The sequence below is a fragment of the Ambystoma mexicanum genome, chromosome 1q (assembly GCF_040938575.1).
Source record: "Ambystoma mexicanum isolate Mex_15411 chromosome 1q, UKY_AmexF1_1, whole genome shotgun sequence".
Classification (NCBI taxonomy): domain Eukaryota; kingdom Metazoa; phylum Chordata; class Amphibia; order Caudata; family Ambystomatidae; genus Ambystoma; species Ambystoma mexicanum.
In genome coordinates this window covers 572,891,662-572,917,410 of record NC_090922.1, presented here as the reverse complement: position 1 = coordinate 572,917,410, position 25,749 = coordinate 572,891,662, and the positions used below count along the sequence as shown (strand labels likewise).

The window sequence follows — 25,749 nt, the reverse complement described above, 5'->3', positions numbered from 1 at the left end:
CTAGTTGAATGATGGTGTATGGGAGAGAGTGAGCGTAGTAGTGCGATATCGTGGTTATCAGTAAAGCGCCTGCGACCAGGTACGAGAGCAGGACAGGGAGGCGTACAAAGCAGCATATGTATATAAAGCGATAGGATGGATAGGGGTACAAATGTGATACCTGTATGCCCATGTTATCTGTATTTAGTATATATAATTTTTTTAACTTTTAGTCACGATCAACGATGTTTCTAAATTCAACTTTAACATAGTGACGCTATTTAGCACACTTGTAGGGAACACTTTCTAAATTCAAACTATAACACAGTGACGCTATTGGGCACACTCAATTTTTCTTGGGAGAACAGTCTAGCTGCATGGTTCAGTACAGTGATGCTATTAGGGTACGAGTAGTCGTTTGACTTGAATATGTGGCTGTACAATGTAACTTTAGATTTTTAAGTAACAGTGGTAGGGCTTTCTGGTGTGAAGTGATTTCTTCAGTCCCCACCCTTGCCACACTTACATTTGGTTGGTGCTGGTTGACGGCAGGCTACTGGCTTCTCCTGCAGATCCGATCTGGAGCCGCCTCTGTAGGAGCCGCCCTTTGCCTTGGGCCCTTAGCCATAGGGCTGCATGGGCAGAGGGCTCTGAATCTAATGGAGCCAGTGATTTCTATCAGGTCGATAGACTCCAGCAGTCGGTCATAAGGACCAATGAGAGCGGGGGGGGGTGGAGTCAGGAGGGACAGGGAAGCAGGAAGAGGGTTTGGGTGGGAAAGGGCAGCAATGGGGGATTTTACGGGCCTCGGGCCGATACAAAATAATCAAAAAGGCACACAAAGAGGGGGCAGCACTCACCGGGCTCCGGATCTAAATAATAAGTGAAATAAAGTCGGTCATTGAAGTGATAAGTGTATAAGGGGCAAGACGTGCATGGAAAAAGTGCAAGAGGCACGAAAACGTAAAAGAGGCCAGAAGCTCACGGAAAAAGGGCAATAGGTACGAAAGCAAAAGGAAGAGGAAAAGGGGCAAAAGCCTGCGGAGAAGCATGAGAGAGGTACGACCAAGATGAGGATTAAAAAGGAAAGTAATGTATGAAAGTGGTTCAGGAAGCACCGGAAGATAAAAAGTGGAAGAAATAAGAAACCAAGAGGGGCAAAAAGGGTCAGAGTGGTCGCGCTGAGGAAATGCAACAAGCCTGACGTTTTTGTACGCCTCCGATTCTACCCCATGAGAGAATGATGTGTAAGAGAGACTATATGTAAAGTAAAGGCATAGCCTGATCAGCTGAATTAGTGTTTGGAACTAGGGGGCCGGGGGGGGCTAAGCTTGAGGAAAGGCACCCTGTGAAACCAAAAAAGGAAATGCGGCATATGGGGTTTTGTTTTCAAAGCAGGAAGAGGACTGAGCTGGGGGAAGGGAACCATGAGAGGCCCATTCAGAAACGTAAAGTGAACAAGTTGAAACTTCGGGAAGGGAATCCCAAGGAGCTCAAGGACATGAAGGTATTTGAAATCACTAAGGGTTTTGTGGAGAAGTTCTTTCGAACAGCCCTGTTGAGTGAAGCCATCTTTGTGACATTGGTCAAATTAAACCTGGTGAGAAGACCACCTGAAACCAACTCTGGTTTTGACATTTCTGTTGTGCAACCATTTTTCCTTTTGAAAAGACTTCCTATCACATTTTTGTACAGCGTGAGGGCAAGCATAGGTTTATGCACAGAGACTTTTATTTTGGACTATTACACAATGACGGCCATTAGAGGAGGTAAGCTCCAGGCATATTATCAGCTGCCTCAGAGCCCTCTATCTTCACGGCATCTAAAAGCCATAATCCGCTCCAAATTCGTTTTTACACAATAGCACCTGAATGCTATAATCAGCAAAGTCTCTCCACCTCTTTTTGCCTGCGGCATCCATGCACACACTGCCCGTGTGTTTCCCATTCTGATTGAAAATCGTCTGGATCAGCATTTCAAAGATGGCCGCCAACGCCTGTCCCCGTCTTGAATTCCTGCCTGACCTTCCTCCGACCTATGCTGCCTCCGGATTCGTGCAGATTGGCATCATATTGTGCCTCCAATCACCAGCAGGCGAGAGCTGGCCAACGAGGCAAGGCCTAGATAGAAGGCCATCCCCCTGACTGAGCTGACCGAGCGCAGCCAGGCGCATCGGCGCGGAACGCTGAAAGTCGCTCACGCAACACCGTGATCCGGTCTCACTAACCCCAAGCAAGGTAACTTTACTCCCAGCCCGCGTGAGGGTTTGCCACATATTCGCTCGCTGCCTCAACTTCCTAAATAGACTCAATGCCCATAACGCTATGTTTTGTAAGTTTGCCGCGTGACCTCTTTGCTGCCAGTATGCTTGCCCACTGACGCTAGCTTGTAGAAATCTACACTATGACTTGTGCCAGAGTTCCTAGCCTAAATATGTCAATTCCATTTGTGCATGACCATCCTCTATGTGCCATCCAGTAGTCCAGCCTAGACCAAATTGAGGTCCATATATGTGCATTGACTACTTGTATTGTATCAGGCTTCTGTCATAAACCGTGCATCATAACCGATCATCTTACCTCACCTGCATGCTAGAGTACTTTTCATATAATCTTCTTGGTGTGGTACTTGTTTAGCATCTGTTGCAGTGCACCAGGTGTCAATGTGCCCTAAATCTGTCAGAATTTGCTACATTTCTTCTGCCATATATGCCATTAGCCCTAGACTTCATTTTTACCATGCGTGATACCTGCCCAGCCTCCATTGATTTGCATTTGGTTTCCATGCTTGCTATTGTGTCAGACCCACATTATTAGCTAGTACGTATGCAAATAGACAGTAGCCCACTTTGCATGATCCCTAACCAGCTCTCTGAACACAATATATTTCCCTATGCTTTACAATGTCCTACTAAGAACTCTCCTATACATCACTAGCCTACAGGACCGTACTATGCCATTTAACTCACCCCCACCTGCGCCAGCGCAGAATGTCCTCAAACAGGCTGCCATGATTACCACACCCTGTACCGTATCACAGAGGAACCTTAAATTACATTCTAGACTCCCTAGGATTTTTGACCCCTTAACTAAACCAGCGCAATCCTAAAACACAATCATCACTCCTGAAACCAGTACAGTCTGGGACAAAGGCTGCACTTATAAATGCCCGCTCTATGGTTGTCCACGCTACAGACATAGCCGACCTAATACACAATGAAAATCTAGACTTCTTAGCCGTTACCGAATCCTGGCTCCACCCAGCAGCTGGCCGAGCAATTATTCTAGCCGTACCAGATGATTACACCCTTCTAAGACTATCGTACGACCTCTCGAGGTGGAGGCCTTGCCATTATAGCTAAAACTAACCCAACACTGAAACTCTCACCACCCCACAACATAAGTTCATGTGAATCCCTAACGACCAAGTTAACTTTATCTAATACGCAGTCTATATCCATTCACCTCATACCGACCTCCAGGCCCTTTAGGATCCTTTGAAGAGGACTTAACTAAACATTCTATCGCATAATCGCAAGAACTCCTCCCAAAGTATCATATTAGGAGACTTCAACCTTGGTCTTAGCGATCCCTTAGATGCTAATGCCGCAATAATCAATAACACCTTAGAGGAACTAGGTTTCACCCAGAAAATCACAGCTCCTAACCATACCAAAGGCAGAACCCTTGACTGGCTAGCTGTGCACAACTGCCCACTTACAGTGTCATCTATAATGCCACAGCCTTGGTCTGATCATCACCCGATCACGTTCTCCATAGAGCTCGTACTACCTCTGCAACTCGACAGCATAGCTCCAGCCGTCCCAACTAGAAATACGAGAAACATCACTTCTAAAAACCTTATCCCTTTGATTTTACCTACTCTTAACACCATTCCCAACCACACAGATCCCTCAACCATGGTAGATTTGTATAACAAATTAATGCTATCCTCCCTTGATACCATAGCACCTCTCAAACTGAGAAAGAGCAAACCTTGCAAACATGTGAATACCTGGTTCTCTCCCCACCTTAAGGTTATCAGACAGGAGAAACGACATTATGAAAAAATCTGGAGATCAGATCCTTCGGAAAATAATAAGAAAAACTTAAGCAATGTAGCTTCCCAGTACAAAAAAGAAATTATCCTTGCAAAACAAACCTCCTACAACCTTCGAGTCTCTCAAGCAAAATCCAACACTAAAGAGCTCTTCACAATTCTGAAAGTAGAAACCCCTGTCCAGCCGCCTGATTCCTGTATCAAGGAAAAAAACTGGTGCACAGATATACAAAATGCTTTAGCCAATAAGAGGACTTCTCTGCAAAGATTAGTAATAAAAAAAGAATCCCTTCTCTCCATTTCTAAATCGAGCAACACCAATTCCCCTTTGGCACAAACCACCCCAATGTCCCTTCCTGTGCCTACTCCCCTCTTACACTTCAGTAAAGTATCTATTAAAGAGGTTGAAAAAGTTATTCTCACACTCAAACCTTCGAATTGCCATGGGGACCTATGTCCTGCACAATTGATAAAAGATGAAGCTCGTGAACTTTCACCATTTATTACTAAATTAATAAATGCATCCTTTACAGCAGGTACCATACCTAATAATCTGAAACAATCTTGGGTCCTCCCACTCCTTAAAAACCCAATCTAGATTCCTCTATTCCCACCAACTACTGTCCCATCACTACAGTGCCGTTCTTACTCAAAATTCTTGATAAAATAGCGTACCAACAAATCCAACATTACCTTGAACTTAACCACCTTCTTGGAGTCCGACAGTCAGGCTTCAGACCCAGCACGGGACTGAGACTGCACTTATAGATCTTAAGGCACAGATAGATGAGCTGAGAGATGAGGGCAAGACAGCACTACTGTTACTTCTCGATCTCTCAGCTGCATTTGATCTGGTTAATCAAGAGATCCTTTGCACATACCTACAGTCGCCAGCTCACTTCTCCCAAGAGGCAACTGAATGGATTTAGTCCCTCAACAACCGCACTATGCACGTTTTTCCCCCATTAGCAGCCGCTGACCCTACGCCCATTACCTGCGGTGTGCCACAAGGCTCTTGCGTCTCCCCTACCCTGTACAACATTTTTACAAAGCCCCTTTTCAACTATCTAGATGGCCTGGGTATCACCTATACTAATTATGCCGATGATACCCAGATCCTCATCCCGTTGACGGGGGATTATGACAAGGATTTGGCCTTTGTAAATAGAGTGTACCTCATCATCCAGGCATGGATGGCCTCTCATGGTCTATGCCTGAATGATGACAAAACAGAACTCTTTATCCTAGGCACTGCATCTAACATCAATAAACTAGGCCAAAACTACTCTTCCTTTGTTATCAACAATAATATCACTGTAGCCAAGGAGGTTAAAACCCTTGGCTTCTATTTAGACTCAACGCTCACCTTCAAAAAACAAGTTAATGCCATGGCTTACGCCACATCATATACATGTAAACTTATTAGAGCAGCCAAACCGTTCCTCTCATCGAATAACTGCATCACTTTAGCTAGAGCATTGATCTTATCCAGGCTGGATTATTGCAATGCTCTCTCTATGTAGGCAGTAACAAATTCATTACAAATAAAATGCTAACTTTACAAAACAATGCCTTAAGAGCAGCCCTAAACCTCCCGAAGAAAGCCCATATCTCAGACTAGAAGATCGGTCAACTGGCTTTCTACAAAAGACAACATTTTCCTTAAATCTGTCTCTGACTCAAATGCCTACACCAAGCCGCCCCTCAATACCTGATCGAGATTCACTAGACCGACTCCCTGCCGCCCCTCTAGAAAGGCCAACTCAAACTTCCTTCTAGTACCAAGATTCAAACGTACTATGTCTGGAGGGAATAGTTTTCCTGTCAAAGCAGCACAATTTTGGAACTCCTTACCACCATCCCTCAGAGAAGACCTTCCCTACACACAATTCAGAACCACCATCCGTTGGATCAAAGAACATGACATCTAATGCATTTACACTGCCACGCTTATTGTAAATGGTGTATAGACTGTATATCCTCTCATCTTCTATGCTGAGATAGATTTACAACCTGTACTTAGTTGTAATTATATTTTGACCTCGGCTCTAATGTTTTGATGCTTCCAACACTGTAACCTAGCTGGATTCATCTACTGTGTGCTCTGTAACCTAAGTTATACAATCCTCTTGTCGCTTTTGCGCTCTGCTACCCACGGGTTAGGTGCGCTTTACAAATAATAAACAGAAACAAACAGAAACATCAGTTAAGCAAACCATCTCTTTAGAGTTAGGACCAGTAAATAAAGGTTTTAAACCAAATGCTTTTTTGTCCGTCTCTCTTGATACCATGCGCGTCTCACACTTAGCTGGCGCCCTATGTGTTCAAAAGAATTGGGATCAGAACTGAGAAGGGTGGGCTTTCGAAAGATATGGGTATATAGGGGTGAAGCACCCAATGACAAAAGTATCTGTATTGACACATACTGGCAGATCTTTTGACCCAGAAAGCGTGTGCCGCTGTTAAACCCAGCATCATGGGCCATGCACACAACTTTGACGTCTATTCACCTAGCCATGGGGAGCCAGTGCAGACAGTCGAAGAGTGGTGTGAAGTGGCTCCAGCACTGCTGTTAAAGTAGCCAATATGCTAAATATTTTAAAGCTGCTGAGCTATTGTTGCCGGAAGCTTATTATTAGGCATCATCTAGATATTATAAGTTACTCACCGTAGTGACTAACGTACTTAGTACTCTGTCCTTAGTCCCCTTTACTACATACTGCATGGGCGTCCCTTCCAAGGGATGGGGGACAGAACATTTTTCACCAGAAAAAACCTCCTTCCCCTTTAAAATTAGAGGCGCGCGGGGGTGCAGCCCTGGGAGCATGCGCTGCCCTGACTCCGCCTGCCGGCGCCACACCTCAGTCCCCATAGACGCGTCGACATCAGATTACCATGACCTAATGACATCCGTTTTATCAGGAGGAGGATGGTGGGACGTATGGAGGAAAGGGGACTAAGGACTAAGTACGTTAGTCACTACGGTGAGTAACATAATTACTCTTACGTCCCGTCCCCTTTCCTCCACACTGCATTGGCGATTACAACTGAAAATAGCCCCAGGGCTGAGAGGAGACCCTCCTTAAGCAGAGAGGTTCCCGACAACCACCTGTCCGAATGCTGTGTCTGATCTAGAACCGGCATCCAAACAGTAGTGCTTGCAGAAAGCTGAAGGGGTGGCCCATGTGCGGCCCTACTTATGATCTGCCAAGGGACATTTCGCTGGAATGCGATGGGCCGTTGCCGTAACCCTGATCGCATGGGTGTGCATGTTGGCCGGGAGTGGCTTATGTTGAGCATAGTATGCTTCTTTGATGGCCGAGACCATCCAGCGGGATATGGAGGCCTTGGAGGCCGAAAGCCTGGTCTTGCAACTCCAAAGGGTGACAAATGGGGCGTCTGACTTGCGGAAGCCCTTGGTCCTGTCCAGGTAGAATTTCAGGGCACGCCTGGCATCCAGGCAGTGCAGCCCTCTGTGCTTCGTCCTTGGCAGAAGGACGAAGCAAAAAAAACATAGGCAACACTATCTCCTCTTTTAGATGGAAAGCAGATGGCACCTTAGGCAGGAAAGCTGGGTGCGTCCGTAGGACTACTTTAGCCCTGTGAAAGGTAGTATGGGGTTCTGAGGCGACCAGATCCTGGATTTCGCCGATTCTGCAAGCCGAGGGGAGTCCGACTAGTAAGGCCATCTTAATGGTGACCAGCCTGATGTCTGCAGACGCCATTGGCGCGAACGGTTTGTGTGCGTGAGAACCCAAGACTATATTCAGGTCCAACAAGGGGTGTGGCTTCCTGATAAGAGGGTAGAGCCTTGCAAGTCCTGCCAAATGTTTCTTGACAATTGGATTGGAGGAGAAGCATTCCTACGCTGAGTACCTGTATGCCCCGATGGCTGCGAGGAAAGTGTGGCAGGTATCCACCTGCAAGCCAGAGTGGGCGAGGTACGCCGAGAAGCAAAGCACGTCGTCCAGCGTACATGCAAGGAGGTCAATTCTCTTAGAATCTGCCCAATGGCGGAACCTGGTCCACGTACTCTTATACTGGGCCCTGGTTGCCTTGCTCCTTGCGCCCTGTACGATCTCTAGATTAGCCTGGGAGAGACTTGGGTGCCCTAGTGTTACCTGGTCAGGAACCACGCTGTGAGGGCTAACTTCTGTGGTGCGGGGTGGATGACCCTGCCTCCCTGCTGCGCCAGAAGATCTGGTGGGCCCGTCAGACCTCTGCCAGGAGACCCAAAGGTGTTGGTACCACCAGGCAGAGGTCACTTCTCGGCTGAGGAAGTGCGTAGTGGCCCTCCTGATGGCTATAATCTTGTCCTCTGAGGGAAAGACCCTCTCGGAGCACGTGTCCCATATGAGACCCAGGAAGGCCAGTGTCTGCGTAGGCTGTAGGTGCGACTTCTTGAGGTTCCGCGAAAAGCCTAAATCGTGCAGAGTGTTCATGAGTGCATGGAAAGTGTGGTGCACCGCTTCCGGGGAAGTAGCCCTAACGAGCCAGTCTTTCAGGTATGGGTAGATGTGGAGGCCCTGAGCCCGGAGGAAGGTCACCACTGTGTTCATCAGCTTGGTAAAGACTCTGGGGGCCGAGTTGAGGCCAAAAGGAAGCACCTTGTATTGGAAATGGTAACCCATGATCCTGAATCGAAGAAACGAACGATGGGGCTGCCAAATCGGGACATGTAAAAATGCGTCCTTCAGAACTAGGGAGCACATCCAGTCTCCCTTGTACAATGTCTCCACTTTAAAAGCTGGCGTAACCATCTTGAATTTTTGTAGAGGTAGGGAGAGGTTGAGGGTGGAGAGGTCGAGCACAACTCTCAGGCCAGCCTGGTTCTTTTTTTGAATGGCGAAAATCCTGGAATAAAAGTCTGAGCCTCGCTGGGAGGCCGGGACTTCCTCCACTGCCTGGCTCTCAACGAGCGAGCGGAACTCCGCCAAAAGAGTTGCTGTCCCAACTTCAGGGAGTGGAGGGGAGTAGGCAGGAGAGGCAGGGATGGGTAGGCGGTACCCCGTAGATACGACGGAGAGGATCCACGGGTCCGTAAAATTATGGTGCCAGACATGTGCATGGAGAGCAAGCCTGCCCCCCTGCCCCTCCACTGGAGACACGTGGACCCGGAGGGGCGTGTCATGCCTTCTTTCCCTTAGAGGCTGCTGCTGAGGAGGGGGACTGGAAAAAATCCCTTTCCCGTCCTCCCCCTTTTTGTTGCTTGCGCCGATGTGGAGTCGGCGAGAGGCCGGGCTGCCTGGACCTCCGTTCTTGGAAGCCGCAGAACCCTCCATATGTACGCCCCTTGTTTGAGCGCTGCTGTGACTGGGTGTACTGTTTGGGCGTGTACATTGTCAGGATGGATGGATGGATGGTTTGTGAGCTGTTCTTTTTATCCAGCTCCTCGTCCGTGGTGTAGTGAAGAGGTCACTCCCCTCGAATGGCAGGTCTAATATGCGTTCCTGGACATCCAGATTGAATTTAGTAGCACTGAGCCAGGGTGTTCTTCTCATGTCTGTGGCAATGCAGATGGCATGGGCAGAGGTATCGATGTGTGCCACAGTGGACTCTGATATCCTGCGCCACCAGCTTGGCCTCAGCCATTCCTGCTTTGAAACGTGATTGGCTCTGCGTGGGAAGTTCAAGGAGGAAGTCTGCAATTTCCCACCATAACCTTTGGTTAGCGGCCGCCAGCATGGCATCCACGTTGGCCTGATGAAGATGCAAGGACCCATTGGAATACAGCTTCTTCCAGTAAGCCTCCAAGATCTTCTCCTGCTTGAATAGCAGCGCCGCAGGGAAGGATGCTGTTGACGACTGAGGCTTGGAGTACAGTGATGCCTTAGCGATCACTCAGGAGTGTGGCTGAGGATGGGCAGATAGCAAGAGTGTATCCCCCCCTCCACCTGCCTGTACTTGGCGTCCAAGCGTTGATAGACCGGCTGGGCTGAGTGGGGCTTGAGCCAATCCTTCTCGGCCACAGCGACTACATCGGTCTGCAGTGGAATTCCCGTTTTAGCAGACGGCCGTAGCGTGAGGACTTCTGTGAGGAGCCAATCTGCTGGTTGCTCAGCCTCGGGTTGAGGAAGGCCCAGATACTCCGCCAGTCCTGCAAGACGTTCATGGAAGGCCTTGGCTGACACAGGCGTGTCGGGGTCCTCCTCATCCGTGTCCACCTGGGGGACGAGAGGATCAGGCATCTGTGGAGGATTAGCGGGGGCCGGAGGCTGGGGTACGGGGCCAGAGCCAGAGGCTGGTAAGGAACCGCCTGCCCGATTGGTTGGGGGGCCGGAGCAGATGGTAAAGGCTGCGCTGGTGCCAGAGGCACCCGAGTTGGGGCCTGCGGGGCCGGAAGCATTGGAGGGAGCACGTCCCTGATGGTCTCCTGAGGATGTCCTCCATACGAGGAGATTTCATGAGCCGATAAACCTCTCGAAGAACCTGTACTCACAGGCTGGTGCGGTAGTAGGGGGTATTGACGGGGTAGCGGGAGGTTGCTGGAACCGCTGCATACCCTGCACATATGGACGGAGCGGGAACCTGCCCTGTGCCAATGAAGGATAAGCTGTAGGCCACATACCTGGTGGACACCAGTCCCACCTTGATGCACGTTCCTCGACCAGCTCCCCTTCCTGGTGCGGCGTCCAACAGGTGTTACAGTCTGGCGCGGCGGCCATCTTGTCAAGCTGCCTTCCGTGTGCCTACGTCATGTTGCTCGGCTCACTGAGTATGGATCATGAGGCCTACCCTGCTCCTCAGGCCGAGGCCTGTAGGTGTTACAACCTCGGCCTGCCGGCTGGAAGAGCTGTGTTTAGGCACCCCCCTCGGACATATTGCCGGTACTAGGGCGTGGCCCGAGGGTACAGACCCGGTACAAGAGCCTTCCGGCCCCTCAACACTGTTACCGGGAGGATCTACTGATCCCTCGACCTGTCGGCCGGTAGCTGAGATAGCCTTGGTCCACGTGCTGGTAGGAGAACCTGTACGGTCTCTCCCGCGCTGGCGAGTTCTTGGGAAGGAGTCTCCCTTGCAGGGTGCGATGGCAAAAAAAAAAAGAAAAAAAAAGAAAAAAAAAAAAAAGGCCCCATTTTAGGCCTAGATCGATGGTAGGCGAAGTACTTCAGGTCCTCTGGAGGCAATTTCTGGAAGAGCTCCCTCCACTTGGCTAGTCTGCACTTCAGAGACCTTGAAGAAAGGGCACTGCACGCCGGACAAGCCTACCAACCGTGGTCTGGACCAAGGCAACGTAGGCAGAGAGTGTGGGAGTCTGAAGTTGGAAAGAGACTTCCATGCAGTATGGAGGAAAGGGGACAGGATGTACGAGTAATAAAGGGACCACGGATATGGTTGCATACAGTGTACTGGCATGTTGCATCCTAGAGCAATTTGCTCATGAAATTGACTCCTTTTTTCCACTTTTGTCTGTTAATGTGATTGTCGCAGTTTATGATGAGCATGTGTACAAAGCAAATTATTTCCACCCTTTATAGTTTGGGCTATAAGGTGGCGCTAAAAGACGAAAATATTGCCTAAGAGTGCAGATAGTAAGAAATAGCACGAGAGACACAGAGCTCGTAAGTCTTGTTTGGTTATCTGTCCACCCAGTTTCTGCTCATGGACATGCTAATCCCCATGGCAGTTCCCACACACCTACTGCCTCTCCCCGCCTAAAACACCTCATGGGAATGCTTTACTTAAGCCTTACCATGAAACTTAGCAATCACACTGCCAGTGTTTTCTCAAAGCAGTCTTCTGCTAGTTAATGACTTAATTGAACCTGTAAACCCCAGACGGGTGTAATAAAAAAAGGTCTTAACCAAGTCTGCCTTTAGCCACGCGATTTATAAGCACTATGCGTGCCCATCACTGATGTTCTGTTTAAAACAAGCACTGGCAAAGCCAACAGTTTTAGATTGTGTATACGTATTAGGCATTTGCCAGGCACGGCTATTAGATGCCCAGGTACTATCACCATTTTGTACATGCTACCATCAATGGCCAGGTAATCACACTACAGGAGTGCCTGGCAAGTGCCTTTCCCATGCCTCCGCAAAAGCCCAATCTGTTGCTATTGTCAATGCTTGGTGTAAATGAGTCAGACAAGCGCATGTTTCTGACTGGTGTCACTTTGCTGACGTGCAAGTAGATTGCATTTACTAGGAAGGGGCATTTGGGAATTAGCCCTTTGGTGATCGACTGCTGCTTTGATCTGAGATCTTCTCTTACATCATGTGAAAACTACTTCGCAGAAGGGAAACCTTTCCTTTAAACGCTTTTCTGCAGGGAGGTTATCTTTTTTCTCACTGGTTGTGCTATGATATATATTTGTGTGGTTTTGGAATGCGCATCTGCTGTATACATCTAGGAAGTTGTAGAGGAAAAAAACATGTGCTAATTGTAATGATTTGCTTGAATGGGTCATGTATGGATTTCAACATACAATTTGTATCAAAAAATTATTCTTGCACTGCTTTCACAATTAACATTTTTTTTTTTTTAACTTCATTTGTTTTACTGATGACCCTGTGTGAGCCTAGGTCGATAAGAGTTCACACAAATCTTTTGTGGCACCCTCCTCCCCCCAACACACACCAACTAACAGACTTACAGAGTCTTCCCCAATGGCTAATATGTTTGTCAACACGTTGCAAGAAACCCAGTCCCTAGATTAGTTGTATTGGTGCATGTATTTGTGCATTTGTGTAGGGAATGGCATTGCTCGGTGTAATATGATGCCCATGGCAGACAGAGTGCCCGTGGCGCCTGCTTGCACCACTCGATAGTGCATTCAACATTCTTGATTCATTGGCCTTTTGATAAGAACTTTGAAGAAATTAAGTCCCTTCTCTTTGAAAAGGGGAAGCAAAGTTTGTCTTTGCACAACATATACTCCTTGGATTTGAGCTCTCAAATCCTGTTTTATCTATATATGAGTATTTGTATTACTTTATCAGCTGATTGGCTTTACCCAAAGTCACAAACTACAGCATACTTTTACCTCATGAGCACATAAGCAATCTGTCCAGAATATGAGTGTTGCGGTACTGGCATTATTGGGCAAAACAAGTGTGTTCTTACAGTGGCTTGTAGCAGTGGCCTCACTGGGCAAAGCCATCATGACCGTGTTCGTGCAGTTTCACAATCAGGCAAAACCAAAATTAATGTTCTCTTGCAGTGGAAATGCTGGCATATATTGTGGTCACAAGCATCCTGAAAATGCACACCCACACAAGCTGGATGCGGGGGCTAATGCTCAATTGGTAAATGTAAATCTACCATTTTCCCTGCCTGTCAATTAAATATTGGGAAAACAAGTTCAGAAAAGACTTGCATAGTTTAAAACCCGTTTCCCACACTATGCATGATTCATGGTTGATTACGTGAAATTGAACATGCCAAGTGCAGCTCTTGTTTAGACATTATACCGAAGTACACAGTTACATAACATTACAAATAACCTGCATTGAAAACCAAATATTCACTTTTCTTTAAAAAGACTGGCTTTAATATGGCATTTCTTTTCAAAATAATGCCAAACAAATGAAGCAAAAGATCAACTAAAATCACATGCAGACAACAGGGTTTAGACACTGATTTACTTACCTTGATGCAAGAGAAAGGGAGCAATGTACAATCAGTGCACGCAGTGTAACATTAAAAACATCTGGAAACGGTGGATAAGTCCAGACTGTTTGACAATGCATTGCTCAAGGCACATTTTAAGAGGTCTTTGGACAGAGCCCCCCCCCCATTTTAACATGTCAGTTAACAATGCATATGTTCCCTTTCTATAAAGTGAATGATTAGCAGATATATTAATTTGACAAATGAAGCATGAGAGTTAATTTTAATGTTTTTACTGTGTTCTTACTGATTACATTACTTTTAATGTCAAATTAATTATTTCATCTAGTAATTTTGACCATGTTCTTTTTCATGGGTTATTTTAACAGCCATGATATGGTTTTGTAAAGTGCCTAGATCATTATCTGATGGACGAATACCATATGGACGAATACCATCCAACAAACCCTTCTCATGGGAGCGGCAACACGGACCTCTAATCACCAACTAGGTGACGTGACACAGAAGTACACACTGTTCCCTTCCACAAGGGACATGCTGAGATCGCCTTCAGCTATGGACACAACAACCTACACAAAGTTAATAATGTGTTATTAAATGTTAACATACTCTTGGGTAAGGAAGGCCACTGGTTGTATTGAACGCCGGCAGAAGTTTGTAGCCCAATTCCTTTGCCATGTGCAGCAGCTCGTCATCGTACCACTGTAGGTGTTCTCCTTCCTCTTGCAGCACAATTGCCAAAGAATGTCCCCCTAAAAGACCACTAAAATAAAAAACAAAATCACCACAGTGTTGCATGTATACATGTCTGAAATAAGACCATACTGACCTCTCACAGTGAACACTGTAAAAGAGCAAATTGCGTACCTTGCAGGTAAATGTTGGTTCAGATGGACCCAAGGTCTCCTCTGCAGATTCATTTTCTTTTAAACTTTACAGTCGCAAAGTTGTTGGGGCTGCAGACTTTTTTTAATTTTATGCTTAAACATTGCTTGGTGTTTACACCAATACCTATGGTTCAACAAGGGAAGCTTCGAGGCCTCCAGCCAAACAGACAGTGCCCAGGTGTTTAGGCGGCGACATATGCCCTAAGCCCAATTCCGACCACAAATGGAATGGGAGCATTCAGAGGCGACAGAGGGAAGGAGGGTGGGCAAATAAGGAATTTGTAACAGTGAGATAGTAACAAACAGAACCAACATAACATGTAACGTAAGCAACTTGTTCTTCTGATGAATAACATCTCGTCTGCAAATTTCAGATTTTGAAAGATTCAACCAGCACTAGCCAACAATCTTGGATGATGGGGCCTCAAATATCAATGAGTGTGAAATGCAGCACACTAAGCCAACAAAGCCAAGAAAGGGTTGATCTGCTGCTCATCCCACTACCTGCAAAACCAACTGCCAAGGAGCAGTTTTTGTGTGCTTCGTCATCTCGCCAATTTCCTCAGGCAGGTAGTTTCCTTGCAACCTTAGGCGTTTTGAAGTGAGGCGTGAAAGTGGAGGAAACCCAGGTCTGGATGCTAGATCCTGCCAAACACCTGGGTCAGCAAGAGTCCACTTGAACATTGCTCTCACCTGACAGATGAAATGCCTGCAAAAAGAGGTCTCAGGCAAATAGCCAAACCTTTGAACTTGAGCCTCTCTGCATACCGGAATGGAGCCTACTCGTCCGCAACTGCTCATATATAGCAATGCAGTCATATTTTCTTTAAGGACCATCGCTCAGTTCACCAGTAGCTGCAACTGGAAAGCTAGCAAGGCAAATTGCCCTCAGTTCCAGCTACTTCTAACAATTCTCAGTCACTGAGGTGGTGCACCAATCAGTCATGGACGTGTCCCTGATGACCATCTCGTGAAAGAAGAACGCAAAGTGCATGCTCAGCAACATGGTCTTTCTTTTGTCGCAACAGCTAAAATCGTGCACGTGATTAGCACTCACTGGATGGCATGTCCTCCTTGGACCCAGTGACTTGGCACCATCAGCGTCTGAACTCCCAATGAAATGTTTTCATTTCATGTGAAGCCGCACCTGAGGCACTACCAGAGTACAGGAGGCTATCAGCCCAAAGCAACACAAGAATACTCACGCAACAATCACAACACCAGCCTTGATACTGTCAAGGTTGTTCCTGATCTCCTGAACAAACCCTATGGGATTCTGTGCCACCAATCTGTGCCACCACTGCTCCATGCAACTACAGCCACGTTGTCGGAAGAAGGTTTCATTTCTTTATGCGCACAGCAAAATACACTATGTGCAACAGCCGCAGTGTTCAGTGATTTTACCAGTCGAGTAGACTACCTTCACTGGCATCACCTTGGTGATGGCCCTTTGCACCAATGGCAGGCTAAGGGGCAACACCTTCAATTGCCAGTGCTGGGCCACTGCCAGATACCCTAGGTACGGTGTGAGAGCTGGTAAAAAACTGACATGAAAAAAATGTGCCCTTGGGGTCCAGAGATACTATCCAGTTGCCCAGACAGGGCCCCTAAGATTTGAGACAGGATCCCAATTTTGAATGTTTCTTTTTACATGTACTTGTTCAAGCACCTCGGGTCTAAAATAGGCTTTTATTTTCCTTGTTCCTGCATTGGGATTGGAAAGATTGAGTAAAACCTAGTATGGCATTTTACTTTGGGCACTTTTTCTATGGTTCAGCTTTGAAGTATCAGCGCTGCCTCTAGGAGCATTTCTTCTTGATAAAGTTCTTAATGTCGCTGCTGTGGATGGCAATCTGAGTGAAAGGTAAATACTCTTAAACTAACATTCCATAACCTGCAAGACCTAGTCTCGGTGTCCAGTGAAAAGTTGCAGCCAAAAAGGCACTTTAAACATTGCTGCAAAAGGGTTGTGGTGTGACCCGGTAAGTGTCTCCATTATACTGCACAACGGGAGCAGAGGTTGCAGGGGTGTCCTCTGGTCCCCTTGAATGGTCCATTGGTCTGGGGGTTGCTAGGGTGTTCACTGCATCAATTACATTTTGTCAAAAAGTCCCCTGGCCAGCCCACCACCAGCGTTGTGCACTGTGAGGATATATCGAATCAGCTTCCTGAGGTAGCTGCACACAAGTAGTCAGACTGAGAAGCAGTCTGCTTCGGTCTTCTGGCCGCTGCTGCTTAGCTGCTTCCTGAATAACCGCCCCCACACCTCTCAGTGGCATCCCGCTGCTAAATCTATGTTACTGGTGTGTGGTTAGCATCAACCGGACGGCCGAGCTGTGAAAAACTGCTTCAGGTGACGAGAGGCCTATGAAGCTGGTTGCCTGCATAGAACCCTTCAAATTCTCCAAGGGGTGGTACACCTTATCCCCAAAGTGCTGGTCTCCTTGGAAGTGCATATTCACAATTAGCACATCGGTGTCAAATGAAAAACCAGTCTCAACCAGCTGCAGTGCCTGAACCCAGCAGGTGTCACTGTTTCACTGGGTCCACTATTTCCAAGCACATCTAAATGTTTGGACAACATGAAGATTTCTGAAACGCCTCAAAGAGCTTCAGGGTCAGAGGCCTATGGCCTTCTCGACCACGGGGGCATGCATTTCCACAACCCATTACTTTTTAAGGATGGACCAGAAACTTGTTTTACAGTTATCCATTAGGGGGTGCTCAAAAGGCAGGAAAAGTTGACCCTCCATAGTTGACCCTCCACTTATTCTTTTAGCCCTGCCCAACATTGCCCACCACTAAACGTCCACAGACTTGACAGTCCATCTTGTAAAGGCCATGTAAGAGGTGGATTCTGCATTGGGGCCAACAGGCACGTGCTCATTCAACATTATGAGGTGACATGGCCAGCCCACTGACATCCTTCGAATCCCTACGACTCTCAGCATCCACATCACCCTCATGAAGTGCTCACACCTCTGGTGCCACAGGGGCATCTGTTGCCTGCTGCCCTTTAGCCGCCATTACCACGGATCTGACAAGGAGTTTCTAGCTGGTGGCTCTGTCCTCTTACTTTTCTTATCCAAATGTGTATGCTTTAAGACCTTAAGGCGTTCCCAGAGTGAGACCTTCCTGTGCGTTGTACCCTGGAACCAATGGGACTCCTCCTCATATAAGTGCTTGGATTGCTGCAACTCCAGTGAACCCCTGCCAGGTGGTCTCTTTCTCTTTCTCCAGTGGCATAAAATGTCTGCACTTCCTGGAGTGCCTGGCCTTTGAGATGAATCCCCCTCAGGGCTTATAGCTACTGATGTCACAGTAGTATATTAAGGTCAGCTGCATCAGTTATGGGCACGGTTTGGGAATTCTCCACATGTTTTAAAGCCTAAGGTTGTCTTACTATTCTGTGCAAAAGAAATTAAGAAAAAGCCAAATTAAAAAATAAGGATAAAGCATAACATGTAAACTTGTGTAACTGCATCCAAGAGGGAGTGTGTTCTGAAGTTGCGCTACTCGAGGAGTCTGAAATTCAACCATTGGGCACGGGCAGCATTGCCACTTACACGATCACTTTCAGTGGAGGCCAAAATTACACCCTACGGACACAGCAGGTAGGCGGTAGCACCAAAAGGCACAGGGGGAACGATTTATAGAAAATGTTGAACCATCCTGGAGGGGAGAGAGTTTTAAAGATAAGGGATCTGCAGAGGACATAGTATCCATTATAGGCATCCACACTTCCCTCATGCACTCCCGTGAAGAACTATAGATCCTTTTGAAAAATGAAAAACAAATGGAGAAACCACACATCCCAAACAATCCCCAGCATGTTAAATGCTGTACCACACAGTAGCACTAAATCCCACTGCTACAGACATGCCTGTCCAGAAGAATGAGGACTACTGTAGCTTACAGCTCAGATGTGTCCAGTTACTCCATGTAGAGCACCATTTATGGTAAGTAGACAGGTAACTTGCATCCACATGCAAACAAATGTTATATTACAGTTAGTGCGGCGTGAAAAAACAACTAATGCAAGAGCAGGCCAATAATGAAAAAACAAAGTGGACAAGCCAAATTATTTCATTGTAAAGGATTGCTGTAGTTGGAAGTCCGACATAGGATAGTCAAGAAGACCAGTTTTTAACCCTGCATATCTTCTAAAAAGCACTTTTCGGAAAGGCCTTTGAGTAGCAGGGCCTGGGAACAAAGCTGTTATTCCTTGCAAACACTTGCTGCCACAGTTAATTCCCAGGATTTTGGTGCTTTGGAAATTCCCCAAACTTGCCCAATTATGGAAACATTTTCTCCTACTATTATTTTTTTTTTAAACTTTATTTACACAACATCCATAACAAATCCCAATACAATCAGCGTATATCAAATAACACATGAAAAAAAAACACACAAGAAAAGTACAACATTTTACACAGTACTATGTACACAGCGAGATATACAATACCCTGAATCCCCAACATCTCAAATACAGCTCTGAATTACCCCCCATCAAACAACTATAATGTCAATTTAAAACAACTGCAAAAATCTACCCCATATTTTCTCAAACAAAGCCAATTTACCAAGTCTCCTATACATCACTCTCTCCATATTTGCCAATTCATGCATCTCAGACAACCACGTCTCCACATTCAATGTCAAAGCATTCTTCCAGTTCCTCAATATAATTCTTTTACCAGTCTTGATTAATTAAGGGGTATGGTCAAATACGAACAAACAGACAAAGCAGTTGAAATTGTTTTAACAGGCAGAAAGTGATTGAATCATGTACTAGATTGCATCAGTACTGTTGAGATTTTGCGCAAACGATTGTAATAGCGCAATGTTGTATCTTGATAACTATGTTAAGTTAATGTGATGGTTTAGGTGATTTGTATCTGAACTCTAGCTATGATAAATGGAATCTGAATATGGCCTTTCACATCCCGGCAGGGGGGTGGACATGGCCAGTACCGGCCCGCCAGCAAGAGCCATGGTAGGCACCAGCAAGGGCTGTTGGCAGATACCGACCATGTCCACCCCCACACCGGGGCATGAAAGCCATATGCACCGTGGGGTTCATCCAGGGTGCAAATGGCTTTCTATTTTTCCCCTCGGGATATACCCCTCCTGAGGTCCCATTTCCATTTCCATGGCAGACAGAGCAGAAGGCAGGCGCTGCGGCGAAAGTCCCACAGATAAGTGTGGAAGGAGGTTGTTTGGTTTGTTTGTTTGTGGGGTGCGGAGGAAACAGGAAAGGTTTCCAGTTTACAAAAAAAATGCTCTCTCCCTAGGTAGGGCCTCGGGTGGCTGGCACAGCGGGTGGAGAATATATATTATCGCCCGCTGTTCCAGCCACCTGACTGGTCAATGGCCCTTCCCGGGGTGTGAATTAATTTTAGCAGAGGGAATTTTAGATAGAATACAAATTAATGTTTTAAGCACATCATAATTGTTGAATGTAATCTGTTTCGTTTTGTGGTTAATGTATATCAAGCCAAACGCGTAAATAAATAAAAAATATTATGGCTATAAACTAACACTCAAAACAAGGTTATAAATTGACAGGGATCATGGCAACGTGAGCCATTATATGAACCGGGCAAATGGCAGGTAGCATGGTGAGGAAATTAAATAGTACATTCAATGTGATTCTTAGCCCTCTCTCTGTTTCAGACTCATAACTTGCTCCTCCAGCCGGTTAAGCTGAAAAACGGAACCATGAGAGATTACAATGACATTTATAAAAAAAAAAAAAGAAGTTGGAACATAAATCGCAAGCCTTTGCCAGGGCACCATGGCACCAATTCTTGACCAAAATACAATTTTAGCAGTGTATTATGCCAAGCAAAGACACGTCGAGAAATGAAAAATTAACCAAAGTGAATTTACTTTTACCAACATTTCTCCTTTTGTTAAATAAATACAGACTGGAAGAAGAAAAAAAAAAGAATCACTGATGCTGCGTCTTCACAATGTTTTTAAACCTTTGAAAATGTTAACGACTTCTTGGGTGGTTTAATGCAATTGTATACATTTTATGGATCACAGGCTAACAAATTGAAGTGCAAGAAAAAAGTGTGCTTGTGGTTTAGTCTTCATAAATTGTGAAATCCCTCGCGATTACAGATACTGCCGGATTCACTTTTACAGCTCACCATGTCGTTTGCTCTGGTGCCGTACCAACTTTGCACAATTAGCACCAGGCAAGGCTACCTCATGCCATAACGAATCAGTTAAAAACTCATGGCTCCAGTCTTATCTGATTCGAGATGTCACTCCCATCCTGATAAAAACAGCCTCAGTCAGGTCGTCCAGCGTCAGCTTGCACTACACAGTCAAACCATGCGATGGTTTGACAATGCAAGGCTATGCAGGGCCCGTCAGCCCACAATATATCCTGAATTGGGTTTACCCAAGGACCAATAATTATGCATGGTCAGTTTGAGGCTGAACACATGTGACAGGAAGTGTGAATAAAGCAGTAAAAGAGCAGTTCCCTCCTTACTTGAAGATCCTCCAACTATCTAACCCGCCACTACGCAACCGAAACACAGGAAACACCACTATTGACCAGTCACCTTGGGAGTACCATAGCATTGACTTCCATTGGTCAGAAGGATCTAGAACACAGGATCTGGATATAAGGACTAGTAACCCACTCAGCCATTCTCAAGCTAATCTATCTCACCTCACTGACTGCTACAAGAGAGGAAATCCTGGTTAGGTCCTAAAGGGAAGAGCCGGATATGAATGGTCAAACTTCATACCCAAAGCAACTGGTTGATCTTTAATTTTGTGAGGCAAGTTTTTCCCAGGTTTATTAAAGTTCTGTGTAGACATCCATCTGTAGGGTGGCAGGGTTGGCCTACGTGCTTTAGTCTTGATTCCACTGTTTGCAAAGTTTTCCTGCCTTACCTTTTTCATGGGTCTAAATGTTAAGCTGGATGTAGGATTGTTATGGAGTGGATGGTTGTAAGAAGTGCTAAACAGCTGGTTGGTAATTCGATCATAGTAAAGTTAGACATGATGGAAGTGAACAGATGAGTTTAGTAGGAAGCAGAGAATAATCCGGAGAGCGTGATGAAGACACCCCAGGGAATAAGGGAATGGATTTTTTCGTGAGTAGGTCCTTCTGTTCATAGTTTGAAGTCTAGGCTCGCCATATCATACATTCCTTTGCATATTACTTTGTTGTGCTATCCAACCACATGCGTAAGTCTACCATGAGAAGTACTTGTGATCATTTGGAGGCTTATCATTAAACCTAGACATTTAGCTAGGATAGATGGGTTGTGGCAAGGAGGGTGGAATACTATTACTACAGTGAGGTTTGAATTGTGGTTTTGGGGTTTCAATGCTTATTGGAATTCCAAACAGGGCAGTGTGGTTGGGTCAGAATCGCATACCAGTGAGAAGTCTTTCTGTGAGACAGATGATCAGTTATGGTGTTCCCAGATTTGGGGCAGGAGAAACTATCAGCATGAATAGTCGATATTTAAGTAACATTAGCCTTTTCAAATATTTTCCTCACGCATTTAAGTTTTCTTGAAGGTGTTTATTTTATCTGCTGACAGTGCAAAGTTGTTTGCGTCACCTCTGATCCCATTCTCAGTGGAATGGTAACTTTCATGTCCATCCAACTACCTTGAGGAGGGGAGTTCACAACATGTCTGCTGTAGTAGTCCCATTACAGACTTCTTGAAATGATCCTTTTCTGAGGGATTCCAGTTGTTTAAATAGATGAGTTTGCATTCTAATCGCGGACTCAATTATAGCTAAAGAATTAGGGTCTTGTTATTTTTGCACAGATCTGGCATACAGATTGCCATGCTCAAAAAACATGTATCCCCTAATGAATGGATTACAATGGGTTAAAGGTGGGAAAGTATTTGGAACCAACTTTTTCAGCTACTCCTGGAGAGTCCTGAACTGGGTATCAAGGAAGGTACCACTGGCAGTGGGTAACAAGCCAATTGATGAGGTCGGCTGATTCAGTCATTCGGGCCACTTTAGCATTCAACCGAAATGTTTGGCAAGCCTACATGATCCAAATACGGATGATGCATTGTTTTCCCCCAAATACCATCCCCACTGCACTCATTGGGTTGGGGGCACAATAATCTGGATGGGAACTAGAACTGCACTATTAATAAACAGATGGATAGATCTGGTTCAGCTTTCCTCAATTATTAGGGCACAGACTATGGCATCTACGTCTGGTGGGTGAGGTTTCATGTCTAAGGAGCAAATAGAAAGGCAAGGGATGAATTAGGAGCTACACGGCAAGGGAAATGAAAATTATGGGGTGGAGGGGCATTAGGGTCCAAAATACTGATCAATTTGGGGCGGCAAAAGAGTGAATCACACTTTAACAGTGAATTCCTCCCAAAAAATATATACAGATAAAATGATGATCACAATTAATTTACTATTTCAGACAGCCTTAAAAACATAAAAGGTTATATAAATGAAGCATAACAATGTATTCAACTTTACAAATGGAAAGCAATAAAGTAGGATTAGTACAGAAATGCACCATGTGAATGACAAAATGAAACCAGTTTCCAAGATGTAATCTTACACTTCTATCTGCCTGACAGCATGGCCCATTTCTCTATCAGAGAAAATGGAGAGGGCACCACTGTATTTATTCAAACTATAGTAATACAAATTATTAACTTATATTTGGTCCACAACAGAAATCACCTTGTACTAGGCACCTTTAGACAATTCACAAAATATATACATTGGCAACTTCCTAGTCACTGACTGTGTGAACCCTGTGAAGGCATCATGAAGCAAGACAGACAACAGATTCAATATTTTAAATAAAAGGATTTATTTCTTAAATGTGAGGATGGAATAAGTCCGAACTTGCCCTATATGTTAAGGTGGGATTTACCTACCTAAAGAAACAAAGGTTAGTCTGTGTCCGTAAATTCAACTTAAAAGTCTGCCTGTGTCCAAAACCTACACGTGCCCTCACAACTAAAGCTAAACAATGGGTAGGGCTATCCGCAACAAAAGAAATAGTGTTCCAAATAATGTACTGTGCTTTCAGCTCCAGCTTACTTTCCAGCTTCTCCTTCCCCAAGTTCAAAATAGTTCCAAAAGCCCTTGGGGTTCCGTTCCACAAGACGTCAGCTCTTTCAGCTTCAAAACTTAGTCAGTTCAAATCTCTTGGCTTTCAAAAAGAGTTCCAGTTCAACTTTGTAATCCTGAAGACTTTTCAATAGTTCTTATCGATTGCTCTCATTCACTTCAGCAACCCTGTTCAAAATACAGATTTATCTTTGCGTTCCTTGGCTCGTTCGAAGTAGAGGTCACTGGGTCTAGGCGCAGTCGGCGGACCATAGGGTCCACCAATTACAGGTCACGCAACCTATAACTCTTGGCACACTGTTCTCATTCTGTATTCTTTAGCTTCTCTCGCTCTGTACCTATGTCATGTGTTTTCATTCACTTCTGATTCTCCTTGGCAATCTCTTGACTTTGCCACACCGCATTTCCCTCAACACAACTCTCTGTGGTGTTCACTCTCTTCCACCAACATCCTTTCACAGTAAACATAAGTGTTTGCCACTTGCTGTTCACTTCATTCATCAATATTCATCATTTGCTTTTAAGTACTCATCACTTGCTTTTCATGTGGTTCAAAAATGTTCAGTTCATAAATGTTCATTACTGATTTTTCCTACTTGATTTTCAGTTTGTTTACAGGTTCATCATAACTTTCCTTCAGTTCGGTATTCAATATCACTTGCTTCACACTTCTATTAATTCATAACATGATGCAGCTTGCTCAGCATTCAAAACCCCTCACTCTGGGTTCCACAACCAATTTGCATCCGGGAAAGGAGGATTGACCAATCACAATTTGCCTTTCCCAGGCACGATTGTGCCTTCACCGGTCGCTGTGGTTGGGAAAAAAAAATGTTAACAAAATTGACCACTGCCATTAACATAGAAAAAGGGACTAGGTCTCTTTTCGGATGACGGCGCCATTTTGGAACCTGTTTTTCATGGCCGTCGTCACCCGAAAAGGGGCCAAGTCCCTTTTCTATTTTTATTGTGGTGGGCATTTCTTTGTAATTTTTTTTCAATTCTGAGGGGAGATGGGGTTGCACGGAGCTCATCTCCTGTCGGAAGGGGAAACAAAATTAAAACTAGTTGCACCCTGGTAAATCCCGGGCCTACAAAGCTCGGGCTGGTGGGCCGTTAAATCCCATGTCCACCCCGCCGCAGGGGTATGAAAGCTAGATTGTTACTGGTTTCAATTCGCTCGGCATTACCATATGCCCATTTATAGCCCCAGGAGCGCCCCAGGATGAGTGTTCCATTTATTCCACTCACCGCTCCTCCGGGTGTTTTCTCTCTTCTCCCAGACTTGCTTTCAATCTGCATTAATTTCTTGGGAGACCAGTGAGCAGCGCTCACCTTCTTCGAACCTCACTGCTTTCTCTTAGTAGCTCTGCTTTTCCCTTGCCGATGCTACCAGCGGCCTGTATTGCTTCGGAGTCTTCAGTGCCCAGAGCTCCACCTGTGGACACTAGGCAAAGGAGGCTGCAGGTCTCTCGACCCTCTCACGAACCGCTCGGGCCCCAGCATCACTTTCTCCCTTCTGCAGCACCCAGCTTCCTTCCCGCGGCCCCTATCCAGCCTGCTCCACCATCAGCTGCGTCCTGTTCTCCCGGGCAGTTTTCTGCTGGGGGTCCCACCTTTTATACACTTATGACCTGTTAACTGGTTGCAGGTGCAAGTCCTTGGTTTCAATTGCCTGACCATAATTACTCCTATTTGCTGCACTTGCCCGACTCTCATATACTGGTGGTACTCTGCAATCTTCTTCCTCGTTCCAGTACGAAAGTGGTGTGAATGAGTGGAAGTAAGGGGAAAATGATTGACAATAACCTATAAAGGATGGGAGACGGAGGGTTTAGTCCTACAGGGGAAAGGGGGCTACCATGTCTTGCCCAAATACATTCTCTTCCCCACTCCCTAAGGTCCCTCCACCCAGGTGGTGATCCCTCATCTCCACCCCCAGGGTTGGGATCCAAGAGTGATGGCATTTCCCTGGCCACCTGAGAAGAGGATCCATGGCGAGTAGACGCGAGGATGCCCCGAGGTTCCTCACAACCCTTAATGGTCAAAGCCTTTTTCATGTTCACGGATGCAATTCCAGCACTTAATTTAATAAAAATCACAGATTATGCATATAGATAAAATTGCAGGCTTTAATTGTACATGT

The 25,749-nt window shown here is 45.8% G+C and overlaps 1 protein-coding gene across 1 annotated transcript in view; it reads right to left on the bottom strand.

Moving 5' to 3' along the window:
• The window catches only part of EDEM3 (ER degradation enhancing alpha-mannosidase like protein 3), a 925,252-nt gene that overhangs the window by 620,473 nt on the left and 279,030 nt on the right, over positions 1-25,749 (bottom strand). The window contains 1 exon segment of the mRNA XM_069641064.1: positions 14,221-14,374. Coding sequence (XP_069497165.1) covers positions 14,221-14,374 — 154 coding nt within the window.